Source organism: Sander vitreus, chromosome 13, assembly GCF_031162955.1.
Source record: "Sander vitreus isolate 19-12246 chromosome 13, sanVit1, whole genome shotgun sequence".
In the NCBI taxonomy this organism is placed as follows: domain Eukaryota; kingdom Metazoa; phylum Chordata; class Actinopteri; order Perciformes; family Percidae; genus Sander; species Sander vitreus.
The window spans coordinates 26,925,152-26,951,394 of NC_135867.1; the positions used below are offsets into that span (position 1 = coordinate 26,925,152).

General features: G+C 39.0%; 1 protein-coding gene across 1 annotated transcript in view; it reads left to right on the forward strand.

Moving 5' to 3' along the window:
• The window catches only part of igsf9bb (immunoglobulin superfamily, member 9Bb), a 133,397-nt gene extending 115,717 nt beyond the window's left edge, over positions 1–17,680 (forward strand). The window contains exons 18-21 of the mRNA XM_078266574.1: positions 440–526; positions 5,512–7,143; positions 12,360–12,487; positions 15,439–17,680. Coding sequence (XP_078122700.1) covers positions 440–526; positions 5,512–7,143; positions 12,360–12,487; positions 15,439–15,653 — 2,062 coding nt within the window. The 3' untranslated portion in view covers positions 15,654–17,680. The remainder of the gene's footprint in view (positions 1–439; positions 527–5,511; positions 7,144–12,359; positions 12,488–15,438) is intronic.
• Positions 17,681–26,243: the final 8,563 nt, after the last annotated feature.

Sequence of the window (26,243 nt, forward strand, 5' to 3'; positions counted from 1 at the left end):
AGCTTTATTTAATTTAATACGCGTTTCCTTGATTTCTCCTTCCTTGCCCCTCTTATGACACGCACCTAGAGGAATTCAAGTCTGAGAATGGGTAATTTTGGCCATATATCTTTAGAAACAATAAATGGAGAACTGTCTCACAGTGCAGTGGTCATATCCTACATATTTCTTTCCTCTCCCGTGTCTTTCTCTTCCTTTTGTTGCTCCATGGTAGCCTTTCTTGTCTTCAAGCTTTTTCTCTGACACTTCTTTCTCTCAGATCTTCTCAGTGACTTACTAATGTCTCTTGCCATTTCTGTCTTTTCCAGCCCACTTATTAATAAAGCTATATTTCCTCTCATTTTCTGTTGCGGTTTCAAGCATACCTCTCATTGACAGGCTTCCTGTTAACCTCCATGTTCTCCTCACTTCTTACTGTCTGATCTCCCCACTTCTACAGGAGTCCACTTAGCCTCATTCCCAGCGTTGAACCCTTCTGGGAGGGGCTGGACGCAAGCAGGTACAGGCCCCAACCTTCCAGTCCTCAGTGAGTGTGCCAACCATTGCCCCCTGTTCTTGCACACTGTATGCACCCCTTTGCTCTTTGGTTCAACCCAAGCTCCTCAGACTCCTGACCTGGCTGCATGCGTCTGGCCAAAAATCCCCACAAGGCAACAACAATACTGGTCTGGTTCTTTCATTGATTAAACATGAAGGCTCTTCATCGTCAGAAGATGTTCAAAAAACCTGTTCAGCCCTGATTGTTAGGGATTTAAAATTAAATAAACAATCCATCTTGCCATGCAGGACAAGATTCAAAGCCACAGGGAAGTATGACACAATCTCTCTGCTAATTTCTCTTAGCTTAACACTTATCTCCATTCAGGATAGCAGTAGTAGATAACGGGACGTATAATCTTTACTTTTGTATCATCATTTCTGGACTCCTTGTTGATGTTTCAGTGAATTAATCACCCTTACCAAACAATAAATGGCTGTTATACTGTATGTAGTTCACTAAGAGGATCATGGTGCCTCCCAGCAATAAATCTCGAAGATTTCCATTGAAATACAGTAAATATTTGTTTAGTCACTATGAGGTAACACAATGGTGATTGAGCCTATTGCCCACTGATAAAAGGCCTTGCATTATTATTAGAGGTGTGAATCTTCAATGATCTCCCGATTCGATTCGATTACGATTATCATGTCTTCGATTCGATATCTCGATGCATCATGATGCGTCAAATACATTTTTCTATTAAAGCCATATAGGATATTTAATTCCTAGCTTTTCAAGCTTCAAAAACAAAACATTCTGCAGTGCTCTAATACTAAATAAATTGGATACAGCACTGAGCACATGGCACTTTCTGAATGTGCAAAACATAACAGAATATGTAAACAGAAAGGTTGTTAGGCCTACATTAAATTGTAAACAGAAATAATCGATTATGGCCCGGCCAATTATCGATGCAGCATCGTCCACGTCCACGATTCAATGCATCGATTATTTGATTGATTTCAACACCTCTAATTATTATGAACTGGGTATCTGTGGCCACACTCCTGGGAAAAAGGCAGTAGGCGGAGCTAACACAACAGACCTGCTCTTCAACTCACTTGTGTGTGAAGCAGCGTACTGTTTTTTCCGGTCTCTCAATTGACACCATGGGTGCCGCCAAAGAGAACGAAACAGAAATCTACGAGATTGTAACTTTAAAGGAATAGTTTGACATTTTATCGAATCCACTTATTCTCTTACTGGCTGAGAGTTCAATCAGAATCAATACCACTCTTATGTATGTACGCTATATATGAAACTAGGGCCCGGGGATGGTTAGCTTTGCTTAGCATAAAGACTGAAAGCAGAGGAAAACAAATCAGATATAACATGTTAAATGGTGAGTTTTTAGCATTTGGAAATTTGTAAGTCCCCTGCTTCCAGTCTTAATGCTAAGCTAACCTAACTGTCCCCTGGCCCTGGCGTCATATATACGGACATTGGAGTGGTATCAATCTTCTCATCTTACTCTAATGCTGCCGGGCTCTGAGAACCTGTTAGTCAAATACATCTAGTATAATGATCAGTCACTGTATGGTAATGGTGATTCATTTGTTGAAACATCAAACAGAGCAATGCAGATCATGAAATGAAAGTGAAGATTTGAGAATTACCGTGGTAAATGACATCATACACTGCATGAGAAACATACTTGCTATTTTAAATATAAGGGAATTTACAGTATACAGCTGCTTTTGTCTGAAATTAATATTTAAATGCTGAGGTACTTCTTTCCAGAGAAAATAAATCATTCTTGAGCTGTGCGTTCCACCACAGTACTTAATTCTATTTGTTAAAGGAATACTTCAGTAGTGGTGCTGGTAGGCTGATTTTGTCACCATTGGACAGAGCTAGGCTAGCTGTTTTGACCCTGTTTCCAGTCTTTATGCTAAGCTAAGCTAACCAGCTGCTGGCTGTAGCTTTATGTTTACCATACAGATAAATAAGCGTATTTCTCAAAATGTCGAACTATTCCTTTAACACAATCCTTGTTTTCTGCATATTTCAAAGCACTTTGCGTATGCATTGTGGCCATTTCTATGGTTTGAGCTATATATGTGACCGGGTCCTTTCTCACTCCTTTAAATCACTGTTTCACCTCCAAGTGGCCTGAAACACTTTCTTTTCTCACCACTATTGCTTTCTCATCCCAGATGCTGTCACACTCACACTTTTTGTTCTGCCTGTTAGTCTACTAGTCAAGTGTTTTAATTGTTAGTCTGCATTCTTTGCTTGTAGAGATTACATCATCAGTGCCAACTGCTGCCCATGGTAATATGTGTAAGCTTATGAAAAACATTGTCTGTACTCGGTAGTTTATTAAATTGTATAATGAATCTATATTTTTACAGCATCGATAGTTATCACTGAATCTTCATTCAGTGGCTGTTTAATGAGTAAGTGTTGTCTTACAGTGATTTTCTTTCTGTCATGATCCAGCCAGTTTGACGAGTGTCAGCTGTATTTCTTACATACTGAGTACTGAGCACATCAAGGGAAAATTCTGATTATACAGTATTTACCCTGCATTTTATCGTTTTGGCCACTATTCCTTTCGGTTGAAGCAGGGACGCAATAGCATCAGCAGAGACAACTTAACAACATATTCTTACACGGTTAAACAAACTAAAGTCATCAGAAAGCTTTAAAACAAGCCCAGTTTTACCATGATGTCTGAACTATTTCATGAAGTTTCTGATTCAAATATTATTGCAACCAAAGGGAATAATGGTCAAATCAACAATCATAACAAAAAAGTATGGATTGAATGAGTTGAAGATTGTTATATTGATGAGCAGTCTTTTATGTGAACATTGGAAAGGCAGCACATTATTAAGAATGGCATAGTTGTTGTGACGTATGTGTTTCTGTTATATTACTGTATGTAGAATATATTATCACTGTAGTTTATGAACACAAGCTACTTGATATTTTAGTATTATATCTCTCTGTAGCTTAATAAAGCAGATGTGCTTTTTCAAGAAAACCATATCTGAGTAGGCATTGCACCCTGGAAACACAGCGGGAATATGTAGCATATGTAACAGTGTTTCTCAGACTCTATTTATAACAGAATTATTAGCACAAGCCTTAGTGAGTCCTATGAGGATTGGCTATATGTTTCATTTTTCACTAAATAAAGTAATTGTGGCTTCAAAACAAATTATTGTTTTCATTTATGTTTCATCATGTACTTTAAAGTGTGTGTTGTGTAGAGACAGACAGACAGACAGACAACAGACATTATAAATACTATAGTACAAAGGCCAGCTCTTTCCTTTTTTGACGTTGTCATGGATAGTTATTTTTTGGCCCTGAAGTGGTCTAGCAAGCTGTTTCTCCCAAGCTTGAGTCCAGAGTGTATTTTTATTCCTTTTTATTTCAAAACGCGCAAAATCATAACCTACTTGGCAGAAGTAATCAAATAAAATAAATGAAAAACAAAAAAGTAGAACTCAGAAAGTTAACAGGTCTTGATAAGAACCCATGCACACTTCTATCCTGTGGGTTTTTTTTCTGGAAATTTGCCTTCACCCATAGTTGACAGCAAATGGAGGCATCGTTTCTCAGCTGCTGACAGATTGATGTGTGTATGAGAAATAGACTATGGCTTAAGTATGCAAAATAGTAGTCTTCCTGACTTTTCTTCCTGACTTTTCTTTTTTGTTGTAGTCATTTAATTTCAAATCAAATGTGTTCTGACAACTTAATAAATAAAAAATTCTCTTGTATCACCAAATTCGAGCATCTACACTCCGTTATCTCACTGTTCAAGCGAAGTATGTGTCCAGCCAAGTTGGTGGTATAACAGTGAGGCATAGAGGCACATGGTGTGTGTCCTTTTCCAATGCTTAGCTCTGCCAGTATGTATAAGACTGTTAAATGAACAGGTTTAGAGGGTGCAGCAGCAAATACACATAAACTCCTGGCTGTTAGGCAACGCTCATAACATTTAGTATCAAAGGGAGAGCAAAGACAGCTTATGAAGGAGTCATTACTCTTCTTAAGTTCCCATTGTCACTGTTGGTTTGTGATATTCGTATCAACTTATGAAGATGTTACAAATGGCCGACAAGTCCTCCAAACCATTTGACACATAGGTCATTTGTTTCTACATTCTAATATGACTCGTAAGAGCGTTTCATAAAGCAGGAAATACAACCCAACAGGAGCGTTTTCCGTCCTCATTACCTAAACGTAGTAGTCACAGTTTTAAACAAGTCGTTTACGTTGTGAACAGTCACAGTTTGGTTAGGTTTAGGCACAAAAACTACTTGGTTAGGTTTAGGCAACAAAACGTCTTAGGTTTAGAAAAAGATCGTGGTTTGGGTTAAAAGCAGTTAATTTATTACTTCACTTCCGTGCGTATGTACATGACGTAATTACGCACGTGACACAGAACGTGATGTGGTTCTATTTGTTAAGTAAAGTTCAAATAACTCGTCGTTTACTTTTATTTTTAAACAGATTTTAATGGGACAAGAACACTGGTCTCCTGGGTAAAAGTCGTGTTTGTTTGACCCATCCCTATCCCCTTTTGCCACTCTTAACAGACTTTCTGGGTCTTAATACCACGTTACATGACTTCCTGTTTTTCTCCGGTCATAATTACTAAAGCCACTACAGGATACAGTGGAGGACGGTCTTCAAATGGCACACAATGAAAACCCAGATTATTTATTTATTACATTTATATATTCTTAATTGTTGTGGTGGAAAATGAGCTACCAACATATTTTGCAGGATACCTTTATACACTAATGACTCAATAATCAAAAAGGTGTTTTGAAGTAGAAGTTATAATCCTGTAAATGGAATGCAGCTGTCATTGAAGTTATAACTTACACCTGTGCTTTTAAGGTGTGTTGTCATTTTTGTTTTATTGTAGCTGTGTTTGTTTTCCTCAGTAAAGCTTTGTACTGGCTTTTTGAATATTTAAAGATTCACTTCTGTATTCTTTTCTTTAGGTCATCTTCAGGAAAGGTGAGCCCAGAGAGTGTTCGTTCAAAGGCATCCCCGTCAGAATCATCTGAAGATAGTCATGACCAGCGTGGGAAGAAACCACCCCCAAGTCCAGGAAAGAGGGAGGAATTGTCTTTATACAAGAAGACCAAAAGAGCAATAACAAGCAAGAAATACAGCATCTCCAAGCATGAAGCTGAAGCAACAACACCCATTGAACTCATCAGCCGAGGCCCAGATGGACGCTTTGTCATAGATCCCGCTGATGCAGAAATGTCTGTTAAGCCCCGGCGAATTGAGGGCTTTCCTTTTGTGGAAGAATCAGACCTCTATCCTGAATTCCGGCAGTCAGACGAAGAGAATGACGATCCTAGGCCTCTGCCCCCAGTTATGCCCCCCCTTCGGCCTCACCAGATTTCCCCCATCTCCAGCCAGGAATCCTACCTGCAACCTCCAGCCTACAGCCCTCGATTCCACAGGCCCTTCGAAGGTATGACCATAATGGAGAGCAGTCGTCTCCAGGCCGCGGGGCAGATCCGAGGTTCTCTCCACCACAGGGCTTTCTATGGCTATCTAGGTCCCCATGGGGATCATGATCCCCCACCTTTTTACATGCCCGACACTAGCCCACTCAGCTCTGTCATGTCCTCCCCTCCATACCTTGCTGAAGGTCCTTTTGGTCACCCCATGATTCCTGAAGAAATGGGGGAGGGTGATTACCCACAATATGCTGTCCCTGGTTTCCCACTTCCTCTGACACTCACCTCTTCCTCTCGTTCACCAGAGATTTGGCAGGGACTGGATTTCACCTTTGCAAATCTGGAGGGGCCCCAGTTTATTTTTCCGCCGCATCACCCTTTGCATCTCCGCCATGGCTCCCCCTATCCTCCACCTCATGTTCTCCCGCTTAGTGCTTTCCAGCCCTCCTCTCTTCCGATGCCTACCTACCCAGCTGTTCTGCCACTGGAGGCCCCAAAGAGCCGCTCAAGCAAGTCTCCCAGCAAGGCCAAGCCTCATGGCTCCCCAGCCAAGCATTTAGCTATGCAAGAGGCACATTTAGGGCAGCTAAAACACACAAGCCACGGTATTGGTGTGCCAGTTTTGCCTTACACCGATCCAATGGCCCACATTGTCCCTAGCACATTCAGTAGCCTGGACACACGATGGTTTGAAACAACCCCTCGTTTCAGTCCTAGACAGGCTCGTAGGATGGATTCTGGCATGCATCAGGTGGTTCTCCAGCCCTCCCGACTCTCACCCCTCACCCAAAGCCCCTTTAGTTCTCATGAGGGCTCCCCAGAGATTGTAGTACGTCCCAGGCCACGCCCCAGCATTGTCCAACCTCGCATACCCCCAGAGATGTCTGAGATTACCCTCCTCCCTCCTTCCACAGCCAGCTTCTCAAGGAGATCTTCCCCCTCCTCCTCACCTGCCCAAGGCCAGGGTAAAGGCAGAGCAAGTCCCAGCTACCGTTCCCACATGGCCTTTGCCACCTCTGCAACCAGCTACCCAGCTTCCCAGTCCCCATCACCCCCCATGGAAAGCAGCAACCTATTTGGGCAGATGCCATCTCAGAGGAGGACTGAGGAGGGGATTCTTCCATCTGAGCCCTCTCCACCCCAGTGGTCAGCTTCAGGGTAGGTGCATTAGGCATGCAGAGAGGGATGCAATTTTAGTCATCTGCCCCAACCCATAATGCTTTGATGTGTGAAGTTGCTCTAACATTTTGGTTACTGACGTGCTGTCTAATATCCATCAATTTGTTAAATCATCTCTGTGGCAAATTAGTTTTATAGTTTAGTTGCTTTAGATGTTTTTTTCTTCCATTTGTTAGAACTTTTATGTGAAAAAAAACTGTATGGTTGAGGAAAAAACATTTTGTTGTGATGATTCATTTGATGAGCTCTGGAAGGTCAGTTTAGTTTAATTTGGTCAATGCTGCTTTTCATGTCAGACATCAAGTTAGAGGTACCACCCATTGAATCTGTGAAGCATTGTTCCAAAAGTATCACCTTGAAAAATACATTGCATTTTCTAGTGAAACCAAAAAGTATAAATTGTGAAAGTAACTATTTGTTGAATTGACAAGAAAATGCATTTGCTTCACAGATTATATTTCAGACCTTTTGGGGCTACAGTCCATCCGGATGAAAAACAATATTGCCAGTTCACTGTGTACAGTAATTTGTTTGGCACAAGCCCCTAAAAGCCTGGGAATTTGCAGACATCACCACAAGATCCCTGTTTATCCATCTGTTTCATGCGTTATCTTGCTTTCAACTAACAGGAGGAATCCCATAATATTCATCCAATTGATTCCCCAGACAAAACAAACACCCATTGTTATGTCTAGCTCCAAGCCTTTGAAGATGCCTTTATCATGCAGAGGGATGCTTTAAGAAGAGTTCATCTTGGCAGGCCCTGCGGCCCATGCTCGGCCTTAGTAACCTGACTGCATGACCAATTCTCCCTTACCTTCCAACCTCTCCGATTTTTTCCTACCCTACTTCCACTTCCCTTTCTGTAACCCTCCTTTCCCCAACCCCTTTAATTGCCCCCAGGACAGCCCCAGGTCTGACTACCAAGGAAAAGGTTGTTGGGCAAAGTGTGTCACAGGGCCTGTCCGCTTCTCATGTACTGCAATGTCTCCATCATTATGAATTAGGGGCAGTATGGTGGTTCTTGATGGCTCCTGGAGTCTTACCTGCTTTGTTTTTGATTGATCTCAGCTATCTGGGCAGCGTTGTTGTGACCAGGTCCTCTACACCGCAATAGGTAAGGGTTGGATCCATGTCTGAAAGGGGGGGGTTAGCAGGTGGGACTTTTTTGATCACCTCGTCCTTTAAAGGGGAATACAAGACTTTGAGTCTTTGTTTGATTTGTTCCTTCCTTCAGTCAACACGTGTAGTTCATTTCAGTTCTTTACTTTTTCCTTTTTCTTAAAGTGGCTATGCATTTTAAGTTCTGCAGTCTTCAGTACATTATGCATTCTGATATGCATATGCCGTCTGTTAGCTAATAGATTAGGTTAGAGATGTATCACCAACATGATTTCATGCTTGAGTGGTTTGCTAACTGACCACGTTCACAGATCAATCTACCTCAAGTCTACACATAATTAAGACAATGGTACTCTTATCAGCCTCAAAACAATTTTAATATTTATTCAAGTATTTTTTTTAAAATATATTTAAAGCCACACTAAAGTTGTTGTGTCCTATATGTAATGGGTTTGACATCAGCCAAAGGTTACATGATTGTCAATACAGACGCAAACCCCTTAAATGGCCTCCTATAATTTTATAAAGATTTGAACGTGTACTGTAGGTTGATGGTATTTTGTACATCCTCAGCCCTCTACTGACTTCTCTATTGATTTATCCTAATAAGCCTCTGCCTCAGCACCCTGAGACAGATCACTGCACTCTAGTATTATGCCGTAATCAAGAGAGGGGAGATTGGTTGAATCAATGTGAAAAAAAGAAAGAACTCTTCAGCAAACATGTCACAATCCAACGTCATTGCAAGATATCATCATGGATGAGACCTGATCCTTCTTCTCCACTCCTATCTCGGCTCAAGACGGCAGGTATAAGGCCTGGGTTTATATTTCCCCCTTTTTTACCACGCCAAGTAAGAACGGAATGCATTGCTAACTGCTTATCCCGTGGGAATGGCTTTAGCTACCAAATGCATGGTTAAGGCCCTCCAATCAAACAAAGGAATTGCACATGTCAAGAATACAGGCAGTGCCTCCTTCCCTCTTCCTCTCTTGAGACCAGTGGTAAACCATCTCTGTCATTCAGCCATCTTCATCAGGAAGAAATCCATTGCTGCTCGATCCTGTCCACTTTCTTATATGCATATGCTGCACAGGGTGCAGCTCTAGCCTAGCCTTCTTAGCAGTCTCTCTTACCACTACAATACCTCTGATTGCTGTGAAGATTGGCAAGGATTACAATGAGGCTAGTCTAAATCAATGACGTTTCATTCCCGGGATTGTTCAAGTGCCGCCGGAAATTCCCCGGGATGTCCCTCTTTTCGGCCGGATGTCCGTCCCCTTCCACTTTCTTTGTGTTGGCGTTCTAACCTCCGGTGGATTTCTGAGGACTATGGTTAACTGCTCCTCAGATCTCTGCAGGGTAAATCCAGACAGCTAGCTAGACTATCTGTCCAATCTGAGTTTTCTGTTGCACGACTAAAACTACTTTAGAACGTACACATGTTCCACCAAAACTAGTTCTTCCCGAGGCTAATTTGCAGAGGCACCGTTGCTCCGTCTGGTGCTTAGCGACGCCCAAGACGATGTGATTGGTCTAAAGAAATGCCAATAAACCAGAGCACGTTTTTCTCCCATCCCAGAATGCTGTGTGGACTAGCCAGACCTTCCTCCGCAGCGCTGTAGAGGAGGGTCTGGCAATGCGAAACTACAATGAGGCCAACACTTCTCAGGATGTGTTCTGGTCTTTACAATTAGCTGTGAGAGAACCATGTGCACTACATACAGTTGTGAACAGATGTACAGATGAACGACCCTGAGTGGTGAGCGCTCCTCAACATGCTATCCCTCCAACTCACCTGTCTAACATCCAGCAAGATGTTGAACTGACATCTAGCTGCTCCAGGCCCCTCCTTCCTATCTGTCCCTATCTGTCTGGAAGATGAGCCTAGTAGGGGTTTGGAGGACCAATCTCATCCATAGAATGAATAATGCTTATAATAAAGGGCACTAATTACTTCCTTTATATAAAAAGCAATAAAGATTTCCATAACAAAACCATATAAGTATAGAATAGTCGTGATTTTTCATTATAAAAAGCAGTTATACTGTTCTCAGCAGGTATGTTCACCAATTTATTTTTGTCTTGTGTCTCTCTGTACTATATAGATTATTACAAGGTGTGGCATACTGTGTATTTATTAAAGAATGTCTATGTGGACGTCTACATAGACATTCTTTATTGTCAGATGATCACTTTATAAAGCGCTCTTAGCATTCTTCTCAAGCGTGACACATTCTGCCATTTATATATTTTTACAGATGCTTGTAGTATACGACACCAACTGAAAAATATTTTGGACAACAATCTCCCAAGAAATATTTTGCAAGATTGGCATTATGACGTCAACTTAAGCTGTGTGTCCACTGGGAGCCATCATTCACAGCTATTTTTTTGCATTAGCAGTGAAGCACAAATGCTGTTGCATGTTCCTGGCAGTGATGAAAGCTTAGCATGTGTAAAGTTCTCAGCGCATCAGTTTCAAGAATTTCAAAAATATCCCAGCTTTTGTCAATAATGCACCAGATTCCTAGCAGGTTTTGAACAGCATCAGAGCAATAGCAGGAGCCATGACCAGCACCAGTTTCCTGGTGGACACATGGCCTTAATCCTCTGTATAAAGCATCTGTATAGAGCACAAATCAAACCATCTACTGTAAATATACAATTGCACTTGTAAGTTTGGACTACAGAACAGTTCTCACTACCAAGTGAAGCAAGTGTCCTGCCAAAACAGCTTCTTCTTTTTATGCTAAAGAACAAATATTTTGCCAAGGGCTTGTAGATGGGGAACACAGGGGGCTTGAGGACCCCCCCCGCCCTCCCCCCTTTATTTTTATGTGTGAGTGAACTGCCCAAGTGCTTTTGAATGTATTCCCCTTTAAAGTCGTGTTCCATGTGCAAACTGCCATGCATGCCATCGCTAAATATTGCTCCTCCGTTTCAAAAAAAGGAAAAATTATATGGATAAATTATTGTTACATTTGTTGTCCTAGTGCTTCGCTTTTCTTTGGCTTATTTTTCATTATGTGACTGTTCCCGAGTAGTCATTTTCCCCTCCCGCCATCTCTCCCCCTGTCAGCATGGTGAAGCCCATTGTAGACAGTATCCATGTCTATGAACACATATTGATGATGCTTTGTTGCTCAGCTGTGATTCTCCCCCTCTACTAACAACCTTCGGTTTCTCTCTGCAGCCACGGTGGGAAGATGGCCTCTCTGTTATGCTAATTGTTTTCTGTGCCTTGAGAGAACCAAGTGTGTGTTTGTGGCAGAAATCTGTGGGCTGCCAAGTCATACGTGCCTCAATGAATAGGAGGGATGTCTGTGCAGTCATTAACATCTGAGAAATACTGTATACACTCAACACCAAGGAAACACTTGCACCTGTTATTTTCAGAGTGGGATAGATTCATTTATAAAAGAAGTATACAGTACAATCTGCAAACCTAGCAATTGAAAAGTCTTGCTTACATGTTGTTCAAAATAGTATTCTCTTTTTTTGGAGTATTTCCCTCTGAAACCAACAGTGCAAGTCTTTTAAAATGTTCTTCTCAAAAACGTTACTCGCTGTTCTAATCTGTACCGTGAGGTAAATAGATGGTTCCAGGGGTCATGTAATACTTTGCTTTCCTTTGGATAAAGGTTGTTTGGATCAATTTGAGCAAAATATCTTAGATGACCCTGAAGGGCAATGACATTTCAATGTGCACAATTGAATATCTACAGTACTTTCTGGATGTATTAAATGTATTTTGTGAAACATAGTCATCATTAACCTAAACATAACTAGTAAATCCAGATGGTGTACAAGGTTTTGGTAATAGTAGAATTAATGACTTTGTACTTAAAACCTTTAAAAACGTTTTCGCTGGATTTCTGATTTCAGCTCTTTGGGTGTGTCTCATATTGATCCTTTGGCAATGTGCTGCACCTCTTGCTTAGCACGAGCAGTGCTGTTTTGAGATTGTGTGGGTTTCTGGTTCTGTTGCACTCCGTAGTGCAGAAACACAGTCCACTGACTATGTTTGGCCTAGAGTTACCTGTTTTCCCCTCTCTCTGCTCTTTATCCAGAAAACGCCGAGGTGCGCCGAGTGCCCTTTCGGGGTCTGAGAGGATTGATGCACTGAGATACCAACGTATTAAAAAGGCCAAGAAGATGATGATGAACAACAATAACTCCAAGTCCAGAAAGAAAGCAGGTATGATCCCTGTTCTGCTCTGTTTTCACTTCTAACACGGTGATATTTTTTAAATTGGCTAGGATCATTACCATTATGACCACAGGTAAAATGTTTTTTATTTTTTGCTGCATTCGTATGTTTTTTGTTACCCACAAAGGTATGCATGAATGATATTTGCACAACACACTTGGCAGAAAGGTTAAAAGGGAATAACATTTCACAGTCATTTGCCAAAGGAGGGTATAGCAGTTAGTCCACACTAAAACTGGTTATACTATTTATAATGTAATGTGATGCTTATACTATAACTCCAAATGGGTTTGTGAAGCATCAGTTTTGTGTCGGTCAGTAGAAATAAGAGAATCAAAACTCCACTGTTGACTCAATTAAACACAATACTGACAGTACTGATTTGGCATGGCCAGTGCTGGGAAGGATACTTTCAAAACTTATTCCGTTACAGAATACAGAATACATGGCCAAAAATGTAATTTGTAACGTATTCCGTTACATTACTCAATCTGAGTAACGTATTCTGAATACTTGGATTACTTCCACATTGAATTGCATTTTATAAGTGTAAGAATGCGGCCATCACATCCAGCTTACTAAACAGGCCTATTCTGGTGTGTTCTTCTGTTCCAACTGGCTGAATGTGTACCTGAACAAGCAGATAGATTGTTGTATTTGTAGTCCCGAACTGCATACTACAAAAATCGAACCGCAGTCTAAGCTACCACGAGCTAATTTTAGCTTTATGCGTGGAGTTGCCTTAATTTATTCAGAGAGTGAATAAACCCGTGAAACAGAGAAGTATCGTCATGTAATGAGATTAGCAATGTAATGTGATTTCAACAATGTAACTGGATTCTAAATACCAGCTATTTAAATTGTAACTGTAACGGAATACAGTTACTCAGAATTTGTCGCTGGTACATGTATTCCGTTACACCCCAACACTGGGCATGGCATTGTAAAAATGTGTTTACATTTCTAAAAACACCCTTTAAATGAGTACTCCAGTGATGTAGCTTTGCAATTCCATAACATTGGGGGACTCACAAGAGACAGAAGAAAAAAGAAAGGTCAAAATCAAAGTCAAATTAGTCCGGCTATTGTTCAAGTCCTATATGTCCTGCATTTGTCATATTATAACTCAGCAGCTTATTTCGTTAAACCCCCCCCGCTTCATAAATGCCCACTTCCACTCAACCTTCAATAAGACTTTTTGTTCATCCAAGTCAAGATGACATCATCAGGTTTTTGTCTTCAAACCTTGAAGTGCTCCCTCCAGAGCCACAGAAGACATAAAAAAGACACTTTTACAGTAGTAAAAGTAGTTAATAGTAGTACTCTCAATGGCAGTGAACTTCATGGGTCAAACTGGTGGAGTAGCCCTTTAATTTCAATGAGCATATGTCATATCCTGGTATGGTTGGTACATTTAAATAATGTGTGCATTACTTTTTATGATTTCAAGACCAAACGTTTCAGCTCCGCCACAAGCCACCACATCAACATTTTAAATCATGAGAATGTTGCTGCTTCTAGTCCTTCAAAACGTGCTGTATGCTCTTATTTATTAATCATGTTTCACTTTTGCCTAAATTATCACAAGATATAGTTTCATGATAAATAAGTAAGAACACAAAACTAAGCTTTTGAGATGCTAAGCAGCAACGTCTATCATGACTTTACTTTGATATGGGAAAGTGGCAGTGAATGTTTAATCATGTTGTTGCTGCAGTTTGCAGAGATGTAAGGCTAAGAATTATAAAGTTTGAAAATGAACTAACACAGACCCAGTGCCTTCCCGTTAAACTTGTTTGGGACTTACATTGAGACATCCAAACAAAAGCAAACAAAACGTGCAGCCTCGGAACACACTGGAGATGTAAATTACAAGTCACTTTGCTAATTGAAGTCCTTTTGTTCAGGTCTATTCAAAGATTTGTAGCCACTGATGTACAACTGTACGTAGTTGGTTCTATTCTTTTCTAAGCTAAGTGAACGCATCACCCTTCAATGCACTTCAGTACATACAACACTAGGTGAACATTGCTATTCAATGCAAATCTTCCCCCAGAACAGCAGATGTCATTTTCTGTTTTCTGGTGCCTTTGAGAAAAATGGTTAAAGGTACAGTATTGATATTTTGGTTACATCTCTGATTAAAGCAATAGTTTGACATTTTAGGAAACACGCTTATTTTCATCCTTGCTGAGAGTTACAGTAGATGAAAAGAACGTTACCACTCTCATCTGTATGCTAAATATTTCACTAGAGTCAGCAGACAATTAGCTTAGCTTAGTGTAAAGACTGAAAGCACCTGTACATTTTACTAATTAACTTGTCACATACTAAATCATTCGTTTGTTTAATCCATACACACGCACACAGAGATTTAAAAACGTCTAGTCATGGTTTTACGGGGAGTCGCGTGCTGGAACTATTTCTTGGCCGGGACAGTGACTTTCTGGAGCCTTGTCGTCACCATGAGGTTGCCTGGCAACCAGCAAAGAGCCAGGCTAGCTGTTTCCCAATGCTTCCGCTTCATGCTAAGCTAAGCTAAGCTAAGCATGTGCTTGCTGTAAATTCATTTTATATTTAGTTTACAAACATGAGAGTTGTATTTTCTAATGTAACTTTCTGAAAGAAAGCAAATGAGTATGTTTCCCAAAAGAATATTTTCTTTGTAGCAAAAAATAACTGCTGACGGACACACTGAACACTGGTACATACACACAAAGGTACATACATACATACAACACGCATTTTACACTGAACTCCCTCAATTCTGAAGAGCATTACCTCAGGTATGTCACATACTGTTTCATTTGCATTTTGTTGTAATGATTTCATATAACATGGTAAAATGAGATAGTGGTGGGACATGTGAGTGGGACAATTGTGCAGCGTTGCCTATAAACATGGTGGCTATGGCCTGCATTCCATCTCCCCTCCTCCAGGTGTCACCACCTCTCAGACCCAGCAGGCCTACACCTCTCAGGTACTCCAGCCCGAAGAAGCTCTCTACCTCCGCAAGAAGAAGAAACGGCCCATCCTCTATGACCCATATACTCGCTTTTCTGCTCTGCTGTACCGCCGCCCACCCAGGGAGGACCAGAAGGCTATTTTGGCCAGCATGGATAACATAGACCTAGACCATGCAACCCTCCTCTGAAAGGTCACAACCATATGTCCTCATTCCAAACACTAGCTACATACCAGATGGTAAAAAACAAAAACAAAGATGATTGCAATTTATTGTCTATAAAGGGGAATAGCTCTAAATTTCAGCATTCAGATTGGGTACCTTCTGTAGTTACGTCCTTGGTCAGTTCAATCTGCACTAGTAAGCATTCTGCTATGTTCAATCTGTGATGACAGAAAATGTACCCCGAACAATCAGATCAAGAACACACAAAAAAAGTACATTAATGATTGTGTCTGAAATGCTGGTCCCAACTTACTGTTAGTGACGTACAGTAGCAGCATTTGTAGATTGGAATGGCATCACAGAGTGCATCCTGGTTCCAAGGCTTTCCCTCTGAAAAAAGTTTAGATTATTTTGACTACTACTGATTGGGATGATCTGTGTATGCTTAAATCCAGTAGTATTCCTTTTAAAAATGTGTTTAGACTGTTAGCGGTTTAAATCAAAATGATAGTTGCCACAATTTTCCAAAGTTTTACTCCAGTGCAAAAAAAGGAATTAAAAAAGAGGCAATACAGTACCAGCTCCTGTTTTCCCCATTTAAAATAAAAAATAATATACTGTAGTTTTCCCACTCCAGTGTTACCATACTTAATTTAAAAGGCTTCTCCAGACTAAGATTATGTTTATTGTGCTGAGCCAATCCCCCCCACCCCAAAAAAAAGCCCTGCGGGTCTCCGTTTACAGCACCTTCCACCAGATCCTCTCCGCCAGCAGCGTCTCTAATCTGCCGAAAAACTCACCTCACAAATATGGGTGTTCTCACTTCCTACCAAGTATACCTCAGAGCACAGGACACGAGACCACACAACACCAGGATCAGCCAGCAGAACAAACTAGCCTTTTTTCATGTCATTGTGTTCCACTTTTCCTCATAATGACACGTTATAGTTTTTCTTTACTTTTCCTTTCTTATATGCACTTCTTCTAGTTTGTTACAGTAAATGTACATAATTCAGTTTATGTATCTCTCAGAATGATAATTCTGTCACATTCTACTCATCTTTTCTGCTCTGCCGGAAATGATCAGGACTGACAAACAGAAACACAACCTTAAACTACTTTACTCAGCCTTCTGAGGGAATTCTATTGACTTCCACTATATCCAATTACTTATTGAATAGATGTCATTCAGCAGTGAGTCGCACAGGGGCTTACTCTACATTTGCATTTCACACTCTTATAACAAAGATTAACAGGCGCAATGAAAAGTGTTAATTCACTTGCTTTGAGTTATTCTATATGAAGTCATTTAATCGCTCCAATTAACTGCTCCGTCTTTAGCTTCTCGTATCTCGTAATGGTTTGCACTGGAGCAAAATCTGGTCCATTTCCTTAGATTTGTGTCTGCTTCTTTACATCTCCTCCAGTTTTTCTTCTTTAGGTAGTGTAGAGAGTTCCAAATCCTAAGAACTACAAAAAATTCAATTAAAAAAGTAACCAACCATACATAGTGGAGGATAAGATTTTGTGACATAGTATATTATAGTATTTTCTTCATAGATTTTAGAGGGCATAAAAAACAATGGCTTTCTTTGGCCTTAATGAAGCTTCTGGTCGGTTGCCTGACTCACGTCTAATTTCTATTTACATATTTTTTTTATGTGTGCGTGCATGTGTAATTACCTGCCTCTTTGTATTTTGTCTCTTTATGTGCTTGTCATTTTAAATGGAAATGCTGAGATTACAGTCATCCCTGAAGAAAATAGTAAGTGGCATTGAAGGCAACACACAGAGAGCCACAAGTTTTTGTTGTATACTACACTTTTGTTAACATGTTTGTTAACATGTGGCCCAGTTTTACTTTGAAAGAGTCCAGTGATTGAGATTACATTTGCCTGTCTAACTGACATAGAAATGTAGACACTAAGGGGCTAAAATGAGTTTTTATTGGATAAGGTAAGGAAGTGCCATAACATCCGAAACTCAACTATATCACACATTACACATGCTGCAGCTCAATCATATTTTAGGTTCAACAAAGGATGGGTGTGTACAGTTTTGTTGCTGTTTTTTTGTTTGATTTGTTTTTTCAGTTTTGCTCAAAAGGTGCTCAATTTCTTCAGAAGTTGTATTCATTCATAGATGTTACAGTAACATATCTTGGGCTCCTAATATGAAATGAAAGCTGTTCTGTTGAAGTGTGTTTGGAGTGGTTTTGCTCATGTTCAGTTTTTATGAATATATTTTATTTGTGTTATTGTGATTTTGAGCAGATTCTGACAACTCCAACATAGTCTTCTAAAATCAACCACATTTTAAGTGACTACATTTGTTTGCTTGATTAAGATATTTCCACAATGAATGCTTAGTGCTTAGCGGTGTTAAGCTTACAAAACAATCTGCTCTGACAACCGACCTCTCCTCTCATATTTAATATTTAAAGTGCAGGAGGAGTGAAGAAGACAAAGTGATGTGATTTATTTCATGAAACAGGGAATAATAACTATGTCTCCTGTAACAAATGATCAAAAATAATACTAATACTAATAACTTGACTATATCCATCATACTGGAATAAAGTTAATACATGCATCATACAGATGCATTAGTGTTGCTTTAGAAGTTAAAAAAAAGCAGCAGCTAGTGCCTTTATGAATTATGTCTCCAAGGTTGGAACATCTGGTAGCTAACAGTGAAGTATTGCGCCTATGTCAACATAATGCACTTATTGTGGAAATAACTTTGAAATACAATTTATACATTAGTAATACATATTAATGTTAACATATGTTACTAAAACGAAATCACAATTTGTACTTCCAAAGATAACAAAGTCAGCATGAATCATTTCAGTGAGAATGAAGGGGCATGAGAATGCACGTAGAACACCCAGATCATTGGTCATTGGCCAATCCCCAACCAACTTCAACATTACCAATCCCCAACCAACTTCAACATGTGATCAATGAGAGCTCCTGCCCTCCAATGTGAATGTGTCTGGGCCGAGCCTAGAGGAATTACCATGAGCTTTTTAAAACACTAACTGATGGGATGACTGAAAGGTATCAGCAGAGAGGCCATCCCATCATACAGGAAGTGTTTGAGCAGTGGTGTCAAACAGAGGCTCTTCTTGCAGTCCGATGTGCTAAGTGAACCATAAAGTAATGTAATGTAAATTATTACAAATGCCACTTCAATTTTCACAACTGTGTAGTTGCTGTATTGTTGTATTTTATGATTTTTTTTTCTAATGAGCCTATATTTAAAAGATCGGTGGTTGGAAGGCGCTTGTTGGAGTAATGGTTGGATTCAAAATCACACTGAAAGAGAAATAATGACCTCTTCTTTCATAAAAGCCTTTTTTTGTGGCATACTTACAGTGATATTTAATTTTGTAAGGCACTCTGATGTTCTCCAAGTCAAATATGTAATTATAGAAAGGTATTTGTCAGATGTACGAAGAAGAGTGCCATAGTTTCCTTTCCTTGTATTGCGGTGGGTCATCTTAGCAGAGCTCTGGAGGGAGTTCACTGAATGAATGAAGTCACTCTGTTGGTTTTGTTAAAAGACTTTGGCATTGTACTTTCTAGGCCTGCATGATAGAGGGGACAGAGGCCATTGCATGTAACAATGTGTATGAAAAGACAAGGTGAACACACTTAAGGGACGGTTTGATTAACATCAATTAACAATTGATTTATCAACCAGGACTAGAATGACTATATTTACATTGCTAAGAAACGAGCAAGATATTGCTGTTAGGTAAGTTTGGGAATCTGACATTCCCTAATACCAGCAGAGCATTTCTAACCAATTATTCCAAAGCAGGTACTATTTTCTACCAATGATGACGTTCTAGAATGGAATCAATGTAAGATCAGTAGAATAGGTGTTTAAAAAAAAAGTCGACAACATCCTGTGAAGAGTTTACATTTAAAACAAAACTAAGTGTATTAACAATAGGGATAGCTTGTAATGTACACATACTGCTGTACCAACATATCGTCGCTGTCGGGCAGAAACCTTGTATCTCCATATTTGTCTTTTTTTTATGAATCAATGCTATTGGTCACCCTTTATGTCTGTGGGTTTTACAAATATTTATATATTTATTTTATATATTATAATAAAATGTGTTTACCTTTTTTAATTTCCTGAAAAACAACCGTTTTGCACATACAAGGTTTTCACCCGACAGCGATGATATTTTCCCAATATACATACATATTATATTGTTTCTGTTGAGGAATTAACTTTACAATTAATTGCAAATATCTGCGAAATCATAACTGATGCACTCTGCCAAGCTAACATGTTGTAATTAGTCGACATTTAAAATAAACCAAAACACGGACAGATGTGGAAAAAGACCTAAAATAAATTCAGATTATTTATTAAAATTTGTAGATGTAATTAGTATATATATGTATATGTATGTATATATATATATATATATTGTAATATGTAAAAAATAAGAAATTGCATATTTTATCAAAATTGGTCGATGATATGCATGCAGTTACACAAATGAAAAATATATACCCATTTTTTTAATCTCAATATGGAAATAGTTGTTATGTAGATGTGAGCAGAGTGGATTAAGTCAGCAGAAACTAACAGGATGAGCATCTGTGTTTGGTGAAACCACATCCAAAATACTAAGCTAACTGAATTAAAGCACTGCATTGCTCTGTACATAGGGAAGGTTCAGCGGTATGGTTTGCTTTCATATATTTTGGCTGAATGTAGAGAGAATGAATGCATTGAAAACTTAGTACACCAACAAAACCCTGAAAATTCAAAGTCACAAGACAGCTCTTTAAAGCAGCGGTGGTGGGAAATTGTAGCTTTGTATGACTGTGCAGTTTTGTCATCACCTAGGGCTTTAATGAGACTTATGTGAAGTGAGAACAGTGTGAGCTGGACGGGTGAGACATCCTAACGAGGCTGAGGGCGAGGTCAGATCTGCCTCAACAAAGAAGTACTGTATACCTCTTAATGTGCCACTGAGAAGTGTGTCCATGTACATAGTGTATAGTGAAAGATATTATTTGCATGAACATTTGAACGTTACTGACTAAAATGGGGAATTGCCACTACCCGAGCAAACGTGCTGTGGTTGTTATGTGTAACAAAAGCATGACAACATGTTTAGTCCCAATGAAACAACTATGCTTACCTGGAAGTTAAAGGAAAGCAGTAAGGCTCTTTAAATGATAAAACCACCTGCTGTACAGGCAGACACAGTCCCAATGTTTTAAATTTGACCATTATTGCAGTTTTGGCCACAGTAGTAGTAGTAGTGTTGACATGCTATAAAAGCACATTAAATACGTGGATTTAAAGCTGTTGCAACACCCAGAATTGTTTCTAGATGATTTGGTAATTAGGGCAGGTAGTTTGCTCTTTACTACTTCTGTGATGTCTATCAATTGATATTTTTTATAGTACATGTTAGGTGAATGTTACCTCACAAACTGTAGTATGGAGTGAAAAGATACAAGTCCATTTTGATGCTCTAGTTGCACCTGCACAGAAGAATTGTTGGATGTGCGGATGTTTTCTTTAAAAAGATGCTTTAGTTGTCAAATTGCAGTCTGACTTGTGTTAAGTGCAGTACATAGATGTAAACTTGTGAAATACCCGAGCTCAGAATTATATTACAGACTATGTATCATGATGAGGGTAACTCTACTGTCATATGAGCCCCCACTAGTGCAACACATTTAGAGATTACAGTGACAATTCACAGTTGATAGTACTGTACAAGCCTCTGAAATAGCTTACAAATAATTATGTTTGTGGTGTCTGGCGGAAAAAAAACGTGACACATTTTTCATCACTCGTTAAAGAAAATCTCAGTACTGTATCACTCTTGACTCTTGAGCAGAGGAGAACCAGACGTTCTGCTCTGGCTTTACATATTTTAAGATGCATTAAAAGAGACTTCTCATCGTATTGTTGACGTGTTGAGCAGGCTTTTATCCCATACGCTAAGAGTGGAGAACCTCTGGTGCTAACACATGCCGCACAAGTACAACGTTTTTGTTGCCACCATATTTACTATATTTAGTTGCTCTTGAAATGCAACTCTCTGAACTGGATCTGATACCTAAAACTGCCATATTATTTTCCTTATTTCTTCAACAACAAAAAAGAGCCCAAATGAGCAATTTACACGTGTGTTGTGACATGGGGTTTAATCATATCACTGAGATCATTGAGATATCTGTAAATAAATAGACATATTGCTATTTTGACTAATGGCCAGAACTGACAAACTTACAATATTATAAAACTGCAAAGTGATACAGTGATAAAGTGCATTGTAATACGTCACACAACATAACTCTGCCTTTCAAATGAAATAAAAGCTGAAAAGCCAGTGAAATAGTAAATAAATGACTAAATAGAAGGCTCTTCTATCAGCCAGTAATGGCAGGAAGGATGCACTGACGCAGAGACCTTAATCTAAACTAAATGTGACACAAAGCCAAGCTCATCTAAAATCAGTCTTAGAGAAGTCCAACACACTGCAGATACTTACCACCAGTGTATCGATACAGCAACGTGTATTGAGATATAATGTGTCAACTTTTGTCCAAGCGTGTGTGTACAAAAAGGCATTACAGATTTGAGATTTAGAAAACAAAGTTTTGTTACACTGTGTAAATAATATCTCAAATAAGCTTACCTTGTCATATATATTTTTTGTAGAAGAAAATATGATGAACATTAACTATATAGAAGAGTGAGTGGGAACCGAAGTAGTGTAGGGTCTGCTTCAGTGACACATTATAACATGATGTAACAGGCCAATGTCTATATGTGAGTGATGGAAATCTTCTAAATGCTAGAAATTAGTTAAAGAGTTTAATATTATAGAGCCAAGAAATATAGAGAAAAAAAGTCTATATAAATATATTGTCATGGAACCAAAATGGTTATATGAGTATCTATATTTGGGGACAGTACTTGTTTTCAAGAATGTATAAGTCTATATTCTATTATTTTTATATCCATTTGTTGCTCTATACTGTAGCAATGCAGAATCGTACACACAGTAGAGAAATATGTCTGAGGTTTTTAAGTTGTGTACAAAACAAAAGAGAATGGTGCACCAACATTGCTGTCACTACTGTATATCTCACTGTCCATTACCCAGAGACTCTCACAGAAGGATACAGCAAACTAGTTATTATAGCAATGTCCATTTGGTGTGAATAGCAAATGTAATTGTTGAATTATCTGTGGGCCATCATCTTACCACACGTAACATTGGTCCTTTCCGGGACAGTGGTTAACTCCTCGCTATTTATTTACTTCTTGATTTTTTTTTTTTCTACCAGGCTGGCTTCTGCAGTCACACATTCATCTTTTCAAAAATATATTTTTGGCATGAAAGAATGGTGAGAATCTTTTTTTCCTTACTATGGTGCTGCTTTGCAATCTGTATCACAGCAGAGCACATAAATATAACTGTATAATCATATAATTCACAAACTGTGCAGATAGAAATGTTTCACGTCGTATATTTACAGTATGTATGTAACAGACACAGTGCTTCATGATGCTTTGAACTGACATAAAGGGATCCAAATGGGTTTTTTGGTTTGTTTAGGTTATAGGCAGAAGCATGTGCAAAGTAATATGAACGTTCTGTTGCCTTTTGCTCAGAAGTGGAGTTTGAGCATTGCAGCAGCTGCTAAACGTTACCCAAGACATTGGTGACATCCAATTCAGTGCTGTACATTGCCAAAAAAAAAAAAAAAACGTCATATACATTCTGACACTGGTGCTATTTAAACACATCTGTGGTGCTTTATTTTTAAGTTAGATATTTCCTTGCTTCAGACAAAATGTAGCTCCACAATCCTGTACTGTACTGTAGGATGCTGTTTGGCCAGTTGGTCAACATTTGATCTGGGTCGGTTCATGTGTGTAGATGGTTCTCTTTGACTGCTGTTGTTTCAGGGAATACACAGATCAGATAGGACTAACATTTTGAGTGGCAAATTTGAAAGCAAGGAAATTGAATAGGACATTCATTTGAATACACGTGTCATCATGATTTATCTTGGGATTGAGTTTGAAAAATTGTTCTTCATCATTTTGGTCTCACAGTGCTTCGATGTCATGTATTGGTGGTTGCAAATAGTATCCACACATTGTGTTCGGTGCTGAGTGAACAGATATGCTCACCATGACTTTTGATACGGTATTCATCTTAGACATTCAGATCCCTCCCAAGTCTTTCTATCAGGTCAGGTTAACATACTAACTCCTCCTGCAGGTGCCCTTTTATTGTACAGTTTAAGCAACATGATGACAGGAGGGAAAACTCTGACTTTTACTCACCTTCTAGTAGAGATGGTCCGATACCACTTTTTGCTTCCAGATACCGATTCCGATACCTGAACTGACGAGATCCGATACCAGTGTTTCATATATTTTATTATGTTTTGACAGCTGTATACTACCATGCCTGTATGGATGTGATATGATTGCTATCTTTGTTGTACGGTCTGGCTCATGTTAAACTTTTTGTGAAACATGAACAAACAAACAATGAACGCCACGGAACTTTCTCTTACTATCCAGTTTCACAGTCAGTCATAACGGAAAAAGAACATAAATAAACTACTTTAAAGTAGATTTTCTTTGTGGCTAAATTACGTGGTATCGCAATTACCATAATTTTAGGCGGTATCGGAGGCTTTTCCGACACGGTTATTGGTATCGGAACATCTCTTACCTTCAAGTCATTAGGACTCGTTCTGCAACCGAGCTACTCCAAAAGCCACCACTAGATGGAGGTTGTTGCTTATACAGGACCTGTATTGTTGGAGAAAGCATTGAAATATTGTCTTATAAAGATGCTGTTTAATACTAGTTAACACTCTTTGGAGCCTCTATACATGAAAACTGTATCTTTATGTACAAGTTACATGACACTGATTATCTCTTCTTTTTGTTTCATCACAAAATGCAATACAAGTGGAAGAAGAACAAACTGAAGTTGTCTCCTATTAATTGTTCGGTCTTCCTGAGACGTGTAGAACTGAGTTACAGAATTCATTTTTTAATGGGGTTTTTGTTATCATGACCCTCTGGAGAACTACAAAAACGTGTGAGTGTGTTCACTGTTAGTTACAGGCGTAGACAACTCAGTACCTCAAAATGTCTCTACATGGAAATATTTTGTCCAGATATGTACTGTAACTATTCACTTTTTTTATGTTCACCATCTCTGAGAAGTCAGTACTCATGATGCTTTTTATATGTGTTGGCACAAACACTAACAAGAATGTATGGCTATTGTAATTCCTGCTCACTCCCACTCTTCCTAAAATTGAAGCTTTTAAAGCAAACTGTCAGTTTTTTGTATTTCAAATGTCTTGGTATGCTTGTTGTAGTTGTATATTCATAATGGTGTATATTACATCAGTTTTTATTTATTAAAATGTTTAAATTTTCTAAGATGACTTTTCATGTTATTGAGCAAAGTGGTATCATTTGATGCACATTGTATAGATGTAGAGGTCTTTTCTCTGCATTGTGTTAAAGGGCCATATCAGTGTTTTTTAAGTATTTTCCCTACTGTTTCAGGCCGCTATTGATCTACGTTCATTTGATTTCTCTAAAAATAAAAAAATAAATTAGCAGTCTGCATTTCCTCTTAGGACTAATCAGCATCAACCTATAAATGATTATACAGACCAATGGATATGTATCAATTGGAAGGTAAAATACAAAATAGGAAGAATACACATCTACAACACAACATCAGGTTCTGCAAAGTTGTGTGATGAATGTGATTTAGAGTAAATGTGACAAAGCATTCAGAACCACTGGTATGGTCCTCAAAGCAATCAACATCAACATTTGATTAGTGAAAAATGAGAAATGAGAACAAAAGTCAGCTCCTAGTATTGTTATGATTACATGGATTTCTGACTTTTCTTCTGGCGCCATCATCAGGTCATCATCATCAAATACCTGCAAAACCCAAGACATTCCCATGAGCCTCAGCTGTACTTTGTGTTTAGTGCCTGGTGAACAATCAGCATGTTGCCATTGTCACTGTGAGCATGTTAGCATGCTGACAATAGCATTTAGCTCACAGAACAGCTGTTCATAACGTCAGCCTCTCAGAGCCACTGGCTGTTGTTTTTAACGTGGAGTGGTATTGTACTGGTATCAAAGGTAAACGTTTAGCTGCTTATTATAAAGAAGAAATGCATACATTTCATCATTGAAATATGAATTATTCAGAAGTGTAAATTGTACACTATGTAGGATACTCTATGTTTTTGTACATTACAGTCAGAGTTACTATACAAAAAGAGCATACATGTGGGCCCCCTGCAAAATATACCATGATGCCCATCTTTCACTAAAATAATATACTGGAATATCCACAGGGGCCTTTTGGCATGGTATGATATTCTGGCTCACAGGCATGACTTACTGGGACACTTCAATGGAGCGGAACTATTGTTATAGTTATGTATCACACTGTGCTTTACCTACTATGGCAAGCCAAAATACATAGGCCAACACAAACATAGGCTGCAGTTAAAATGCCTATACATCCTTTAAGACCATGAACAC